Raw genomic sequence first — 13,087 nt, forward strand, 5'->3', positions numbered from 1 at the left:
GATACAACTCATCTAAGAAATTCCTCGAAGAAGTGTTTTGAGATCGCGCGGTACTGTTTGGGTTTGAAATGACATTCACAGTTAATCACGTCTATACATAAACTTGGATACCAAGTTAATAGAGTCGTCGTGTTTATACAACTACAGTGAACTATATGCCTACTTCCAAGTAATTTGCAAGTTGTATAACGTGCGCCAAATATTTGTGCTAGATAAATTACATTATAAAGCAACTCGTCTTACCGGTGAGTAACTTAACTAACTAGTATAGTTAGCTAGCTAGCTAAAATAGATTAGCTAGTTAGATGCCTAGTTACCTAGTGTCAGTTACCTAGGGCTAGTTAATTGTAGTCAGCTAACCCAGTAGCTAGATCGTGCCAATGTGACATCAGACCTAATATTAGCTAGATAGCCATGTTAGAAATAGTTCAGCTAGCTATCTTTCTCCATAATGTTAATTACGGAGTATGAAGTGAATGGGTTGGGTCCTATGTGAAGTTCTAATGGCACGGAATATTTGACATCTTGTCCTGTGTAAAATTACAATAGTTAACCTAACAGAGGGATTAATTTGTGGTTTGACTTTTTTTGCTCCTGTTAAGCCTGTTGCAAAATGACTCTGGCATTCATGATGGAGAAGAAGCAAAGCTCGATAAAACAAACTGCTGCTAAAATAAAAACAAAAATTCATAGTAAGTAATTTTCATCTACGGTAAATTAAAAGTTGTAACTACTAAATCATTGGTAAATTTTAAGTGCTGCATAATTTATGTGCCACTTCACATAGTATTTTCCTGTATCTTGAACTTTAATTAATAATTCCCACAAATGTTTGCTAGCTACTGGCCTGTGTTTCTCTTGTCTCTTAGACACATCATCATTCTTCAAAATCTCACTAAAAACTAACAACAAGGCCCTTGCTTTGGCTCTGGCAGCACAAAAGCAGAGAACCCGGCAGCTAGAGATGGAGACCGTGCATTTGCAGAAAGTTGTGCAATCCCTGAGCTTTGACCTTGCCACCCAGCGTTATAAAAACAAACAGATGGTTGGTCTCTGGAGCTCACAAAAGCAAAAATGATTGTTTCTTTTTTAAAGCAATATACATAAAGGGAATATGTTATGTAACTGGTAAATACCTCTTTTAACTTTGTAGTTTGCTATTCTGAAAGAATTTTATAGCACCTCTCTCGACTGCATGGCTCAGGCTGTGGATCTTATTTCCGAAGAAGAGGTAATTCATCACTCACTATTCCACGTTTACCCCATATGCAACTGAATGCCTTTGCACCACTGCTTGTAATAATTACTCAGAATCACTGGCAATGAAACATAATTTTATTAAATTATTTCATAATAGGTACCAGGGAGCTTGGAATCAGTGATCACTGAAGGTATGAAAATCACTAGCTACTTATGTTATACCAAAATACCTGATTGCAGTACTGACTGTCAATTTTTCAGACATCCCACTGAAGGTTGCTTGTGTGATTGAACAGAAGCAGGATTCCAAATGGGCATTTCAGCCCAGGTTTATAGTTATTGTGCTTTTAAGTTCCATAATAAAATGAAGTATACCATTGTTAATACTGCCAATAATGGGTCTTGTCAGTTAGGAATATCATTGACAGGTTTAAACAGCATGAATAATATGTTTTAACATCAATATTCAAGTAAATTTTCCAGTTATGTTCTGTGATGCTATGTTGCACAAATGTGATTGTTTTTCTTTTATTTCTGTTTTGTTTTTGTTTGGGTTTTTTGTTTGTTTGTTTTGTTTTGTTTGTTTGTTTTTTAATCTCTAGATGCATGCCAGCCACAAGGATTTGTAAGCAAATTGCTACCTGGGATTAAGAATCCAACCATTCAGTCTAAACATGTGCAGAATGTGTTGTTACCAGACATCAGTGCCACACTGGTGAATGATCATGTTCCTCACTTCTCAGCCAAAAGTAAGAATAAGCTGTCCAGTCCAGAGAAAGTCAATAGTGTGCCCCCGAATCTTCTGCAAGTCTCTGAAATGGAGATTACTATAGTAGACAATGTGGCTGAAATAATCACTGTTCAGACTAAGCCAAAAAAAAGCACTGAGGCTGAACAGAGAAGATGCATGGAGAACAGTGATTCTTGTTTACTGATGAGTAGACAGAGCAGTACGTGCATTAATGGGGATGCACAAATGGAGTCAGCACATGCAAAAGATATGATGGGTATTTCGCCCATGGAGGCATCCTCTAGAGCCCAACTTCAAACAAATAAGGCCATCTACACGTCCACCTGCAACAGTGAAGAGGAGGGTTTTCAACAGCCAGATGAAACCATGTATGGAGAGGGAGAGTTGGTCACTGCACACACAAAGACTCATATCACCTCGCGTAACCCTAAAAGCAACAGGCGAACATGTAGTGCACAAAAACAGGCTGAAGGAAACCAAGAAGCAAGAAAAAAACACGTGGTCCTTCCACACCCCACAAACTGTGTCTCCAGCAACAGTGATTTAGATGACTATTTTAGTGATGTAGAAAGTCAAAATATTGCTCAAACAAACAAAGAGATTTCCTGTGATGTCAGATTATTTAATGACAGACACACTGAGACTGAAGATATTGAGACATGTGGAAAAGATTCCCAGAATGAAAGCACAAACCTCAGGAAAACATATGTAATTCCATCCAAATCTAGAACACAAAAGAGCAGAAAGACATCACTGATGAAGGAGAGAAGTAAGGACATTTCCACTCCCATTTCAGATAGTACTAATACTCAAACTCACTTCAAGGAAATCTCTGTCCAGGTAGAAAAACCTCAAAGCAAAGGTTCAATGCTGTCAGCCTTTCTGACAGCAGACCCCAGCGCACTGAGAAATAGGGGAACATATGTGATCCATGCCAATCAGTCAATCCACACTGACATTCTGAATGATGCAATGGAGATTCAATGTGATGCCAGATCTGTAGAAACATCAAATCCTGAAGCACACTGCACCTCTTCAGGGATCAGAGAACCACATCAAGATATTTTACCTCTGATGACAAGCAAATCTTTTTTAAAACATTCAAAGCTTATCAATGATGACAATCTTTTGGACATTGCCTCTGAAGTTTCTCTAAAAGGGCATACTGCATCCAAGAAAGACAGCACAAATATGTTGATGAAAGCAAGAAAGAAGAATGTTGATTCAAGAGAAAAGCATAATGCTTTAGGAAAGAAAAGACATTTGGCATCTGAATTACAAGGTCTGGTTGATACCTGCAGTGTAAAGGAAAACTGCACTTCCAATAATGAATTACCGCAACCAACAGAAGGGCCGCATTGTTCTAGTCTTCAGGAAGGCTTTAGAGGTGATTCTCTAAGCAAGACTGCTAACACAGACAGTTTTCACTTAGGAAACTTTGACAAAAGTGAGAATATATGTCCTACAAAAGACCTTGACACAAATCTGAAAGATGTCACCCTAAAACAAAATATTCAGTGCTACAAGAGGAAGTGCAGAGAAACATATGTTGTTTCCTCCAGTTTGCTGTTAAAAGGTGGCTCTGAAGCTAGTCGATTAACAAAGAAAGAAAGTGGGATTTCTCTTGTCACAAATGGAAGAACAATTATTCCACATCATAACATTAACATCCAGTCAACTCCAAAATCCATTGAGCAGTTGAAGGAGAAACCGAGTGGGTTCCTCACTGATGAGAGGCGCCCATGGCAGTCCTTAGATCTTGGCTCCTCTGACATTCTTACTTATGACACACAAGTCATTACCTGTAGTCCACCAGAGATCTCCACTCGAACTATAAACATTTATGAGGACCCTGGCTCTAATGTGACAAATCTGTCCCCAGGTAATCCAAGATTTCTCAAAACACCTTAATTCATGATATTTGTGTAATCTAAAAACACTTGGATTGTCATAGGGGCTGGTTTATTTGATAGTTTTTTTACCTTCTGTTACTATGATTATTTCTTATAGATGGGAGGGCAGTGAAGAGATTAACAAACACAGACTTGTCAACTAATGCATTAGGTCGTACCCGCAGAAAGGCAGCCGTTGTGTCCTACAAGGAACCCCCTCTCAATTGGTGAGTGCTATTTATCTCATGTCATTTTGCTTATTAAAAGCATTGTGCCAACCACCTTTGTGAGTTCCTGTCTGTTTTTAACTGAGTTTTCTCAATTCTTCATTTCACAGTAAAATGAGACGTGGGGACAAGTTCTCCGATAACACATTTTTACGTTCTCCAGTGTTCAAAGATGGCAAGAAGAAACGGATTAAGAAAAATAAGGACTAAAACCCTTCCCACGGTCACTGTGGGTTTCTTTTTAACCACACATTCTTTTATTTAGTCATTTCATAATAAAGTTTTTTCTTTATTATAGTTTCCTTGATTGCACAGTCCCCATCGTCAAGACTGCAATATAGTTTTTGTATTGTGATTATTGCATTTGTGTTAAAATCATAAAGCAGAACACATTCTGCTGTTATAAGAAAGGGTTTGGATATACCTCAGTAACCCTTCTATCTTTTCCCCTGCCCTGTGGGCTATGAAGAAACTTAATCTCTGTATTCGTTGCCATGTTATTAAAGTGGCACTCGGGTCCTGAATAATTCACAACGGCTGTTCACCTGAGACATTTACTGTTCCTGCAGAGCATGACTAGCTGCTTTGTACCTCACAATACACAGAAACAACCGATGGATATTTGATTTTCTTCAGTGTCTTAGTTGTCTTTGGAACTATTGGTGAGTTTAAATGTTTTATTCATTTACTCAGATGTAAAAACTTGTACTTTATTGCCATCTTTAATGTAATGCCAATTTGCCGAGGGTGTTAATTTGAACTGTAACTTTTAGTGTACTGATTTAAAAAAAAACAAAAAAAACCAAACAAGTACTGTTAACTCCATGAGTGGTAAGTTAGAATTTGGCTGATGTCTGATGACCACACAGTTGTCTTGCTGGATTCCAAGTTAAATTATTACATTTCCTTAATTGTCACAACAAAATGGAGTTTCAGGGTTGTACTGTGTGTAGTGTTGTGTTGGTAACAGATTTTGCATACAGAGGCAGGCAAGATGGAGAACAAAAATCTGAAATGCCGAATTTAGATTTTTCGTGTACTTGTTTACATGATTTCAGATTTTATTTCTGCCTGTAAATTTGGATGTAAAAGTCCAGAACGCAGACTGGTGGTAGCTACCTAAAACATGGGATCCAGACAACTTAAGCGAGACATTAAAGCCCTTCTGTGAGTCACAAGCATTTCAATAGTAAATATAATTACAGATTTAGAGATCTAAATGAATTAAACTTTAAATCTTAAATTGGCCTCGTGTAATCTGACTTTCAGACTCAAATATAGTATCTACCACATACCAGTCACTTCAATCAGTATTACTAACATCTATGTTGTGATTAATGTAACATTTAAAAGTCTTTTCTTATTTTCTGAGTGGTGAATATATTGGACAAAAACTTAGGGAGAATGGCTTTGATCCCAAGGGGAAAGGCACATTCTCACTGCTGGATGATCTGGTAAGGCACTACATACTCGGCATATGCATTCACCTGCCATATTTTCAGGAACCCCTTGGTGTGTAGTTGTAGGTTTATAGTTGGGAGCGATGTTCCATCTGTTGTAATGCACTATTTGAATTAATTAGTCCTTCATTAGTGGTCATTTTCTAACCACAAGACATGGTGAAAAAGATGTTTAAAATTTTAATGTATTTAACTTTGTATTGCTTTTCTCATTAATTGATGGAATAACATGGCATATGACATACATAAGGAAGTTGTGTCACTGATGCACTGGATCACTGCCATAGCACCTGTATTGTATTTTTTCCCCAGTGGACAGTATCATAAGCCAGTTGATCTGTGTAGTCTGGGGCAAACTAATAATGAAAAAATTAAACAATTTCTGAAAAATGAAATCGATGATAATATTGAAAAAACTAAAACTTTTCTGCAAGACACTGCAGTTCTTACAAATAAGCTATTGCAATACTGCATTCCATAAAAAGAAACTAAAAAGGTGGGGTTTTTTTTTACTTCTACGTTTTTACCAACTTAGTGACTGTAATTCCACATGTTCATATTATTTTGAAGAATTCCATAGTGAGTGTGAACTGGGACTAAAATTCACCTTATTCAAAATGGGGCTTTGTCCAAGTGTAACGTTGCTGGCCCGAGTGCCGCGGGGCAGGACATTTATTAACATTAAACACGTACAACACAGGTGGAGCTCACACATAACACTTACAGTATACATGACTCTATACTTAACATTAAACGATGAATACATACACATTGACACGTGACTACACAAACTAATGTTACAGCTACAGAGCTCAGAATTAACACACACGTAGCGACAATGACCAACGAGGGTGCACAGACTGACAGGGGTTTAATTAGACAGACAAACATTCAATAGTAAACCCTGTGCAGGTGTGCGCAGTCCCGGGGAGCTTGGTTACAAAACACGTGAATCTCCCTGCACGCGGCGGGCCGTACCACATCACTCATGGGGAGGGGGGAGCATTCCATGACACCAAGCCAGTTAAATATCACTGAGGGACATAATTTGAGGAAAAAAAATAGAAATGATGTAGAAGATTCAAATATATATATAAGTATTTTATATATTTATGAGTCTTTTCATGTTTTAAACAGGCTCATTATGATTTAGCTGCAAGTGTGGCTTTATGGTGGCTGGAGAAATACAATGGAAACAGTCCATTTCAGAGTGAACTTTTGTAAGATATTTAATTTTATTGTTGTTTTGAGTGACTTTACAAAGTGTTACTCTGCCCTTCTTGGCTATATTTAACTATGAACTCTCTTCATAGAGGAATCGGCCCTGCTCAGTATCCCAATCATCTTGAAAGAGAAGCTATGATACTTTCTTCCTTTGCAGGGATGCTTTTGGTAAGCTTTTCAATAAATCTGTATTTAGTGTTCAACAGATGAACTCTGGTATTAATATATAAATCCACTTGTATCCTTTCTTTCATTTCAGAATAGTTTACCAGTAGAGGACATCCTGTCTCTGTATAGCTGCAAGCCATCTTCCTCTTGCCCTGATCAAAACACTAAAGTAAAGCAAGTTATGTGTGGTTTTATTTATGATTGCAATTTTCTTTTTGGCAATGTAATAAAAATGAAATTATAGTGTAAAACTATAGAATAAAGACAGATGTATATTCAAAACAGCTGTTAATAGACAGCCTTTTATGTTGTACAAGTTCTGCATGCTTTTCCCCCTCTATTTCTCGTTCTCGCCTTTCGTTTGCCCAGAGCAGCATAATCCACCCCTTCTCCTTATCCTACCACCCATTTGCCATGCTCAGCTCCTTTAAGGCCATTGACCATTCACGAAAACACAGTATGTGGTGTTTCCTTTGAAGTGGTTCACTAATTACTCAGTAGTTAATAATATGTACACATATCAATATCACCATAAATGGTCCAATCACGTGCCTTTTACTTTCCCAGCTCAGATGCTGAAGCGCTGGAACACCGAACGTAGTCAAGGAGCCTCTGCACTTCAGGAGAAAGTGAAGGCGCCATCCTCTAGCCCCTTCTCTCACACCTCTTTCAGTGTGAGTCGCTCTGACTCAAAAATAAACACCTTCTCCTAGTCTTCAGTGCATGTTTGCCTCTAAACCCATCTAATGCAGACACAGGAAATGATTACTCAGATGCAGTTGCCATCTTGTAATCTAGAGCTGTTTACAGTGTATTTGGGAACATGAGACTTTTCTGTTTTGTGTGTGCAGGATAGTGCTGATTACCTTAAAGAACAAGCAAAACACTATGAAGGATCTTGGGACACTCTGCAAGACTGAAGGCTGTACAACCTCAATCCATTTTATTATACCGTTAAGACTTCCAGTTTTAAATGAGATATTATGTTTCAAAGATTACTGGATTTTTTTAAGTGCTTTGAATATTTCACTTGCGCCTAAACTCTTCAGAAGTCTACCATGTACATCTACCATGTACATCTTCTGTTTAGTAGGTTTTTATGCCTGAATGCCCCAGTGACTCATTCTCATTATAGTTTTGCTACTCTTCCACTTTTTCACTCATTTAATCTTAGAATATCCTTTTTTTTTTTTAAACATGAGTTTAGACATAAGTCAGTTTTTCTCCATTCCAAACTCATACATGAACAGACGCAACGCTAACTCCACCTGTGCGGAGATAAAGTGGCTATAATACACTTGCTCTCAGTTATTATACAGTATAGAAATATAAATGAAAGGTTGTATTATAAGTATCCATTAAAAGATTTATTTTACTGCACTATTACATTTCCTGTGTGTTGCTGACTTTCGCCTGTGCAAGAAATAGGGAAACTGCTTAAGAAACGTACCATCAAACAAGTCTTGGTGGTATTAGGAAAACAGAGGACCAAGCAGGTACAGGAGACAATAATGCAGGTTGGGTTTCACCTTCCGGTATCAACCTTCCCACAGTTCTCCACTCCACACATTAGGAATATGCACACCAAAATCAGTAGAGGGTGTAATGAGGCTACTAAGAGACTTCTGTGATCAGTTTAAACTTTCCATGTTGTAAAAATGTTACTGTGGTTGCAGTCAAAATGGGGTGGTATAACTAAGGTCAGTAATGTGACCTTAGGCATTTGCACTGAGGAATTCGGGTTTTTATCTTAAGTCTGTGCTCTTGTTTGTGTGACTGCCATGCTGCTTTGTCTAACACTTGCTGCAGAATGACAAATGTAAGACCATAGATGCCTCCATAGTTCTTAAGCTGAATAGCCTCTAATACAGGTTTACATAATAGTTCAGAAAGTACAATTAACTTTATCACATAAAAAAATCACTTAAATACTGTATATTCTTTTATGAAATGCTCTTCTGGTGTATCAATATTATAGAACATGATCATAAAAAATTAAGTGAGATTTTCTGACAGATTGTCTTTGGAGTCTGGTTAAAAATCTTTTTTTTTTTTTCTTTTTTGGAGATCATCTTCTAAGAAGATAAGAACTTCCAGGGTCGCTACTATGAGTGTGACACTGACTGCCCCGACTTACACATCCACTTAAGTCGATGTAATTCCATTAAAGTGGAGAGTAGCTGCTGGGTTCTCTATGAGAGACCCATTTACTCTGGGTACCAGTATGTGCTAACCAAAGGAGAGGACTCTGACTACCCACGCTGGATGGGCTATAATGACACCATTTGCTCTTGCCATACATTTTCCTATGCGAGTAATTTATATTGAATAAACTGTTAATATACTTATAGAATGATAGGCCACTTTGCTTTCACCCTTATTTAATAGTACTTAAAAAAAATAATAAAAATGTCCTTACCACAAACTCTCTCATATATATGCTCATGGTTGATCTAGTGGTCGTAAAAGTTGCTTTAAAGGTAACTATACATTATAAAACTTGCTGTGTTGCTCTCCGATTGTGTTAGTGTTCTAGTCCAAAAATGATTTTTTACAGCTTACACTCTCTGTATTATCTTCATTTCAGTTCTCTTTCACTTACCACCTAATGTTAGGTGATGATGTTCTTTATGTAAATGCTCAGTTTAAAACACTTATTTTGTAGGCCAAGGACATGACATACCATGTGTGTATGTATCTATGAGTGTCCATACTTCCAGGGTCAGATGATGGAGTTCTCTGATGATGGCAAGTCAGTTCAGGACAAACTCCACAGTCCTGGTATGTACTCTTGTAACATTTTGGAGGACTACTGGACAGTTTACAAGCATTCAAATTATTGCAGCCGCCATTACTTCATAAGACCCAGTGAGAATCGCTCCTTCACAGACCAGAGAGTCACTGTGTCATAAATGGCTCCTTCTACAGTGTCACTGGTTTATAGAATCTGTGCCCCACTTAGTGTTTTTTTGCATCCGATTTTTAATAAGCTTGTTAACCAAATTAAAAGGCTTTGTTATTTGAATCACAGTTATTCTTATCAAGAATATTGTGTATATAGTCTTCTTTTAGAACATTTTTCTATTAGAATATGTACATGCCAAGATTGCTTTGAATGTGTGGAGCATTAGTCCACCATGAAGAAAAAGGATTCATATTAGAAGAACTTATATTGCTTTGAGTCCATTTTATTAAAGGTTGCAGCATAACCACTTTTAAGTTTTTTAATCTCTGTTATATAAAGGCAAAAATGTACAGGTCCTTATGATCTTACAACATAAAAGAGCGTAAAGGCCACCTGACCTAATGTTCCAGCAAATTTCAATGGATAAGCTTTTGCTGGAAACACTAATTGTGGCAAACATAATTATGGCTGTAATAATGTATAGTTTCAGCTGAGTGAGTCTACTTTACTCTGAATAACAAAACAGTTGGAAAATGTGCTCTATATAAATGTAAACACCATTGCTGACATGCATGCAAATATATGAAATGCATGCATGCAAACATAGGAAAGGTTTTTGATGGGTTTCATTACTTACATGTACAACCTGAACATACAGATTTTTCACCAGAGTTATTTTTCAAGGCAGGAATGCTTGGTGGCCATCTCCATGAGTATATGACTGTAGTTGCCATCAACCCCTGCCACTCCCGTCTGGGTTGAGAGTGCTTTCTTGATCTAAGATTATAGCATGATTCAAGTTCAAGTTCGGTTTATTTGTCACATACATAGTCATACACGGTATAACTCGCAGTGAAATGGTTTTGTGAGTGCTCTGTCCAAACTGAGGAAAGAAACAGTGGTGCATAAGGAAATATATACACACACACACAATATATGTAAAATATGTATATAAACACAATGTACAATGTATATATGGATGTGTGTATGTACACAATGTACAATTCCAGTTTACAAATTTACAGATTTACAGTCACATTTATCAGTTGCCCTGATTCAGGGCCAGAATGGCCTGTGGGAAGAAGCTCCTTTTCAGTCTCTCTGTCTTGGTCTTCAGGGAGCGAACACGCTTCCCTGACCTCAACAGAGAGAAGAGCCTATTGTTGGGATGGGTGGGGTCCTTCACAATCCTCCTGGCCTTGGTCTGGCACCGCTTGTAATAGATACTCTGCAGGTCAGGAAGTTCCGTATGAGTGATGTGCTCTGCTGAACGCACCACCCTTTGGAGTGTTTGTCTGTCCTGCTTGGTGCTGTTCCCAAACCAGACTGTGATGTTCCCTGTGAAGATGCTCTCGATAGTGCAGGTGTAGAAGTTCCGCAGTACCTTGGAGGGCAGTCTGAAGTCTCTTAGGCGTCTGAGGTGGTAAAGACGCTGACGAGCCTTCTTTGCCAGGGAGTTAGTGTGGCGGGACCAGGACAGGTCCTGCGAGATGTGAACACCAAGGTACCTGAAACTATCGACTCTCTCCACCTTGGTTCCACTGATCCTCACAGGTTGGTAGTGCCGCTCCTGCTTCTTGCTGTAATCCATGATTAGCTCCTTTGTCTTGCTGATGTTAAGGAGGAGATTATTTTCCTGGCACCAGTTTTCCAGGTGTTTAATCTCCTCCAGGTAGGCCCTCTCATCGTTGCCCGAGATCAGGCCCATGACAACGGTGTCATCAGCAAACTTGACAATGATGATGGAGCTGGAAGTGGCTGTGCATTCGTAGGTGTACAGTGAGTAGAGCAGGGGGCTTAGGACACAACCCTGAGGAGCTCCAGTGCTGAGGGTGAGGGTGGATGAGACACAGTTGCCCACCCGTACTGATTGTGGTCTGTCTGTTAGGAAGTTGGAGATCCAGTCGCACAGGGATGTATGCAGTCCTAGATCTTCCAACTTAATAATGAGTAGGGAGGGGATGATAGTGTTAAATGCTGAACTGTAGTCTACAAACAGCATTTTAACATAATTAGCCCTCTCTTTGTCCAGGTGGATCAGTGTGGTGTGGAGCAGATGTGCAATTGCATCATCAGTGGAGCGGTTGTGGCAGTATGCCAATGCAGTGGGTCCATGGAGGCTGCCAGTGAAGATGTGATGAAATCTCTGACTAGCTTCTCAAAGCACTTCATCATGACTGATGTGAGGGCAACAGGGCAGTAGTCATTGAGGCCGGAGGGTCGAGGTTTCTTTGGGACGGGGACGATGGTGGAACGCTTGATGGGACGATACCGAGCGTCAGGGAGAGATTGAAGATGTTGCTGAATACTGGGGCTAGCTGACTCTCCCGCAGATACCATCTGATCCCACCACCTTCCTGGTATTCACTGTTTTGAACACTCTCCTCATGTCACTCTCCGTGATGATGAGAAGACGCTGTTCTATGGTGGGCTCTGCGCATGCGCCGTTGGCTGCACCGATAGCACCATTAGCGCTGCTAGCATTAGCCCTGCTAGCATTAACTGTTAGCATTAGCGCTGCTAGATGTAGCCTCGAAGCGAGCGAAGAATGTGTTCAGCTCATTCACCAGAGACTTATCTGCACTCATCAGTCCAGGGGGTGGCTCCTGTAGTCTGTGATCGTCCACTGTACCTGCCATAGGGATCTAGAGCCACTCTGCTGGAACTGTGTCTCCAGTTTCCTCCTGTAGCGCCACTTCGCCTCCCTCACCGCCCTGCGCACTCCATATGCTGCAGACTTGTACTCGTCCATGTTCCCGCTGATGATCCCCACGTTGTAGGCAGCAGTGCGAGAGTTCAGAGCCTCACGGATGGATTTGTCCACCCAGCGCTTCTGGTTAGGAAACTTCTTGATGGTGGTTCTTGGAATCGTGTCGTCCACCAGTTTCCCAACAAACCCCACTACTGTCTCCGTAAACTTGCTGACATCATCAGTGCTGCACCAGAACATGTCCCAGTCTGCGTCATCCAGAGCGTCCTGCAGAGTGGCCACCGATTGGTCTGTCCAGCGTGTGACCTCCCTCTGAACCGGAGCTTCCCATTTCAGCCTTTGTTTATATTTTGGTAGGAGGAAGATGGTGGCGTGGTCTGACTTACCAAATGGTGGATGAGCTAGTGCCTTGTAGCTGTCCTTGTATGGGGTGTAGCAGTGGTCGAGTGTCCTATTTCCCCTGGTGGGGAAGGTTACGTGCTGGTAAAGGTTGGGCACTGCACGCTTGAGGTTAGCCCTGTTGAAATCCCCAACCACGATAAGTGCAGCG

General features: G+C 39.8%; 2 protein-coding genes and 1 pseudogene across 2 annotated transcripts; all 3 read left to right on the plus strand.

The window, feature by feature from the left end:
• Nucleotides 1-228: 228 nt before the first annotated feature.
• si:dkey-57a22.11 (uncharacterized protein LOC569865 homolog) lies at nt 229-5,083 on the plus strand. Its single transcript, XM_035534518.1, has 9 exons — nt 229-245; nt 603-692; nt 870-1,045; nt 1,154-1,231; nt 1,358-1,391; nt 1,803-3,833; nt 3,962-4,070; nt 4,181-4,299; nt 4,640-5,083. The coding sequence occupies exons 2-8, from the start codon at nt 614-616 to the stop codon at nt 4,278-4,280; spliced, it is 2,607 nt and encodes an 868-aa protein (XP_035390411.1). The 5' UTR covers nt 229-245; nt 603-613; the 3' UTR covers nt 4,281-4,299; nt 4,640-5,083.
• Nucleotides 5,084-5,416: 333 nt separating this feature from the next.
• Nucleotides 5,417-8,208, plus strand: LOC113577103 (uncharacterized protein C2orf80; the record flags this gene model as incomplete). Its single annotated transcript, XM_027009581.2, has 7 exons — nt 5,417-5,524; nt 6,668-6,750; nt 6,844-6,922; nt 7,014-7,091; nt 7,292-7,379; nt 7,490-7,596; nt 7,774-8,208. Coding segments are annotated over 7 exons (612 nt in total), but the record flags the coding sequence as incomplete, so codon positions are not given.
• A 524-nt stretch (nt 8,209-8,732) lies between these two features.
• LOC113577102 lies at nt 8,733-9,834 on the plus strand (annotated as a pseudogene).
• Nucleotides 9,835-13,087: the final 3,253 nt, after the last annotated feature.

Source organism: Electrophorus electricus, chromosome 2 (genome assembly GCF_013358815.1).
Source record: "Electrophorus electricus isolate fEleEle1 chromosome 2, fEleEle1.pri, whole genome shotgun sequence".
Classification (NCBI taxonomy): Eukaryota; Metazoa; Chordata; class Actinopteri; order Gymnotiformes; family Gymnotidae; genus Electrophorus; species Electrophorus electricus.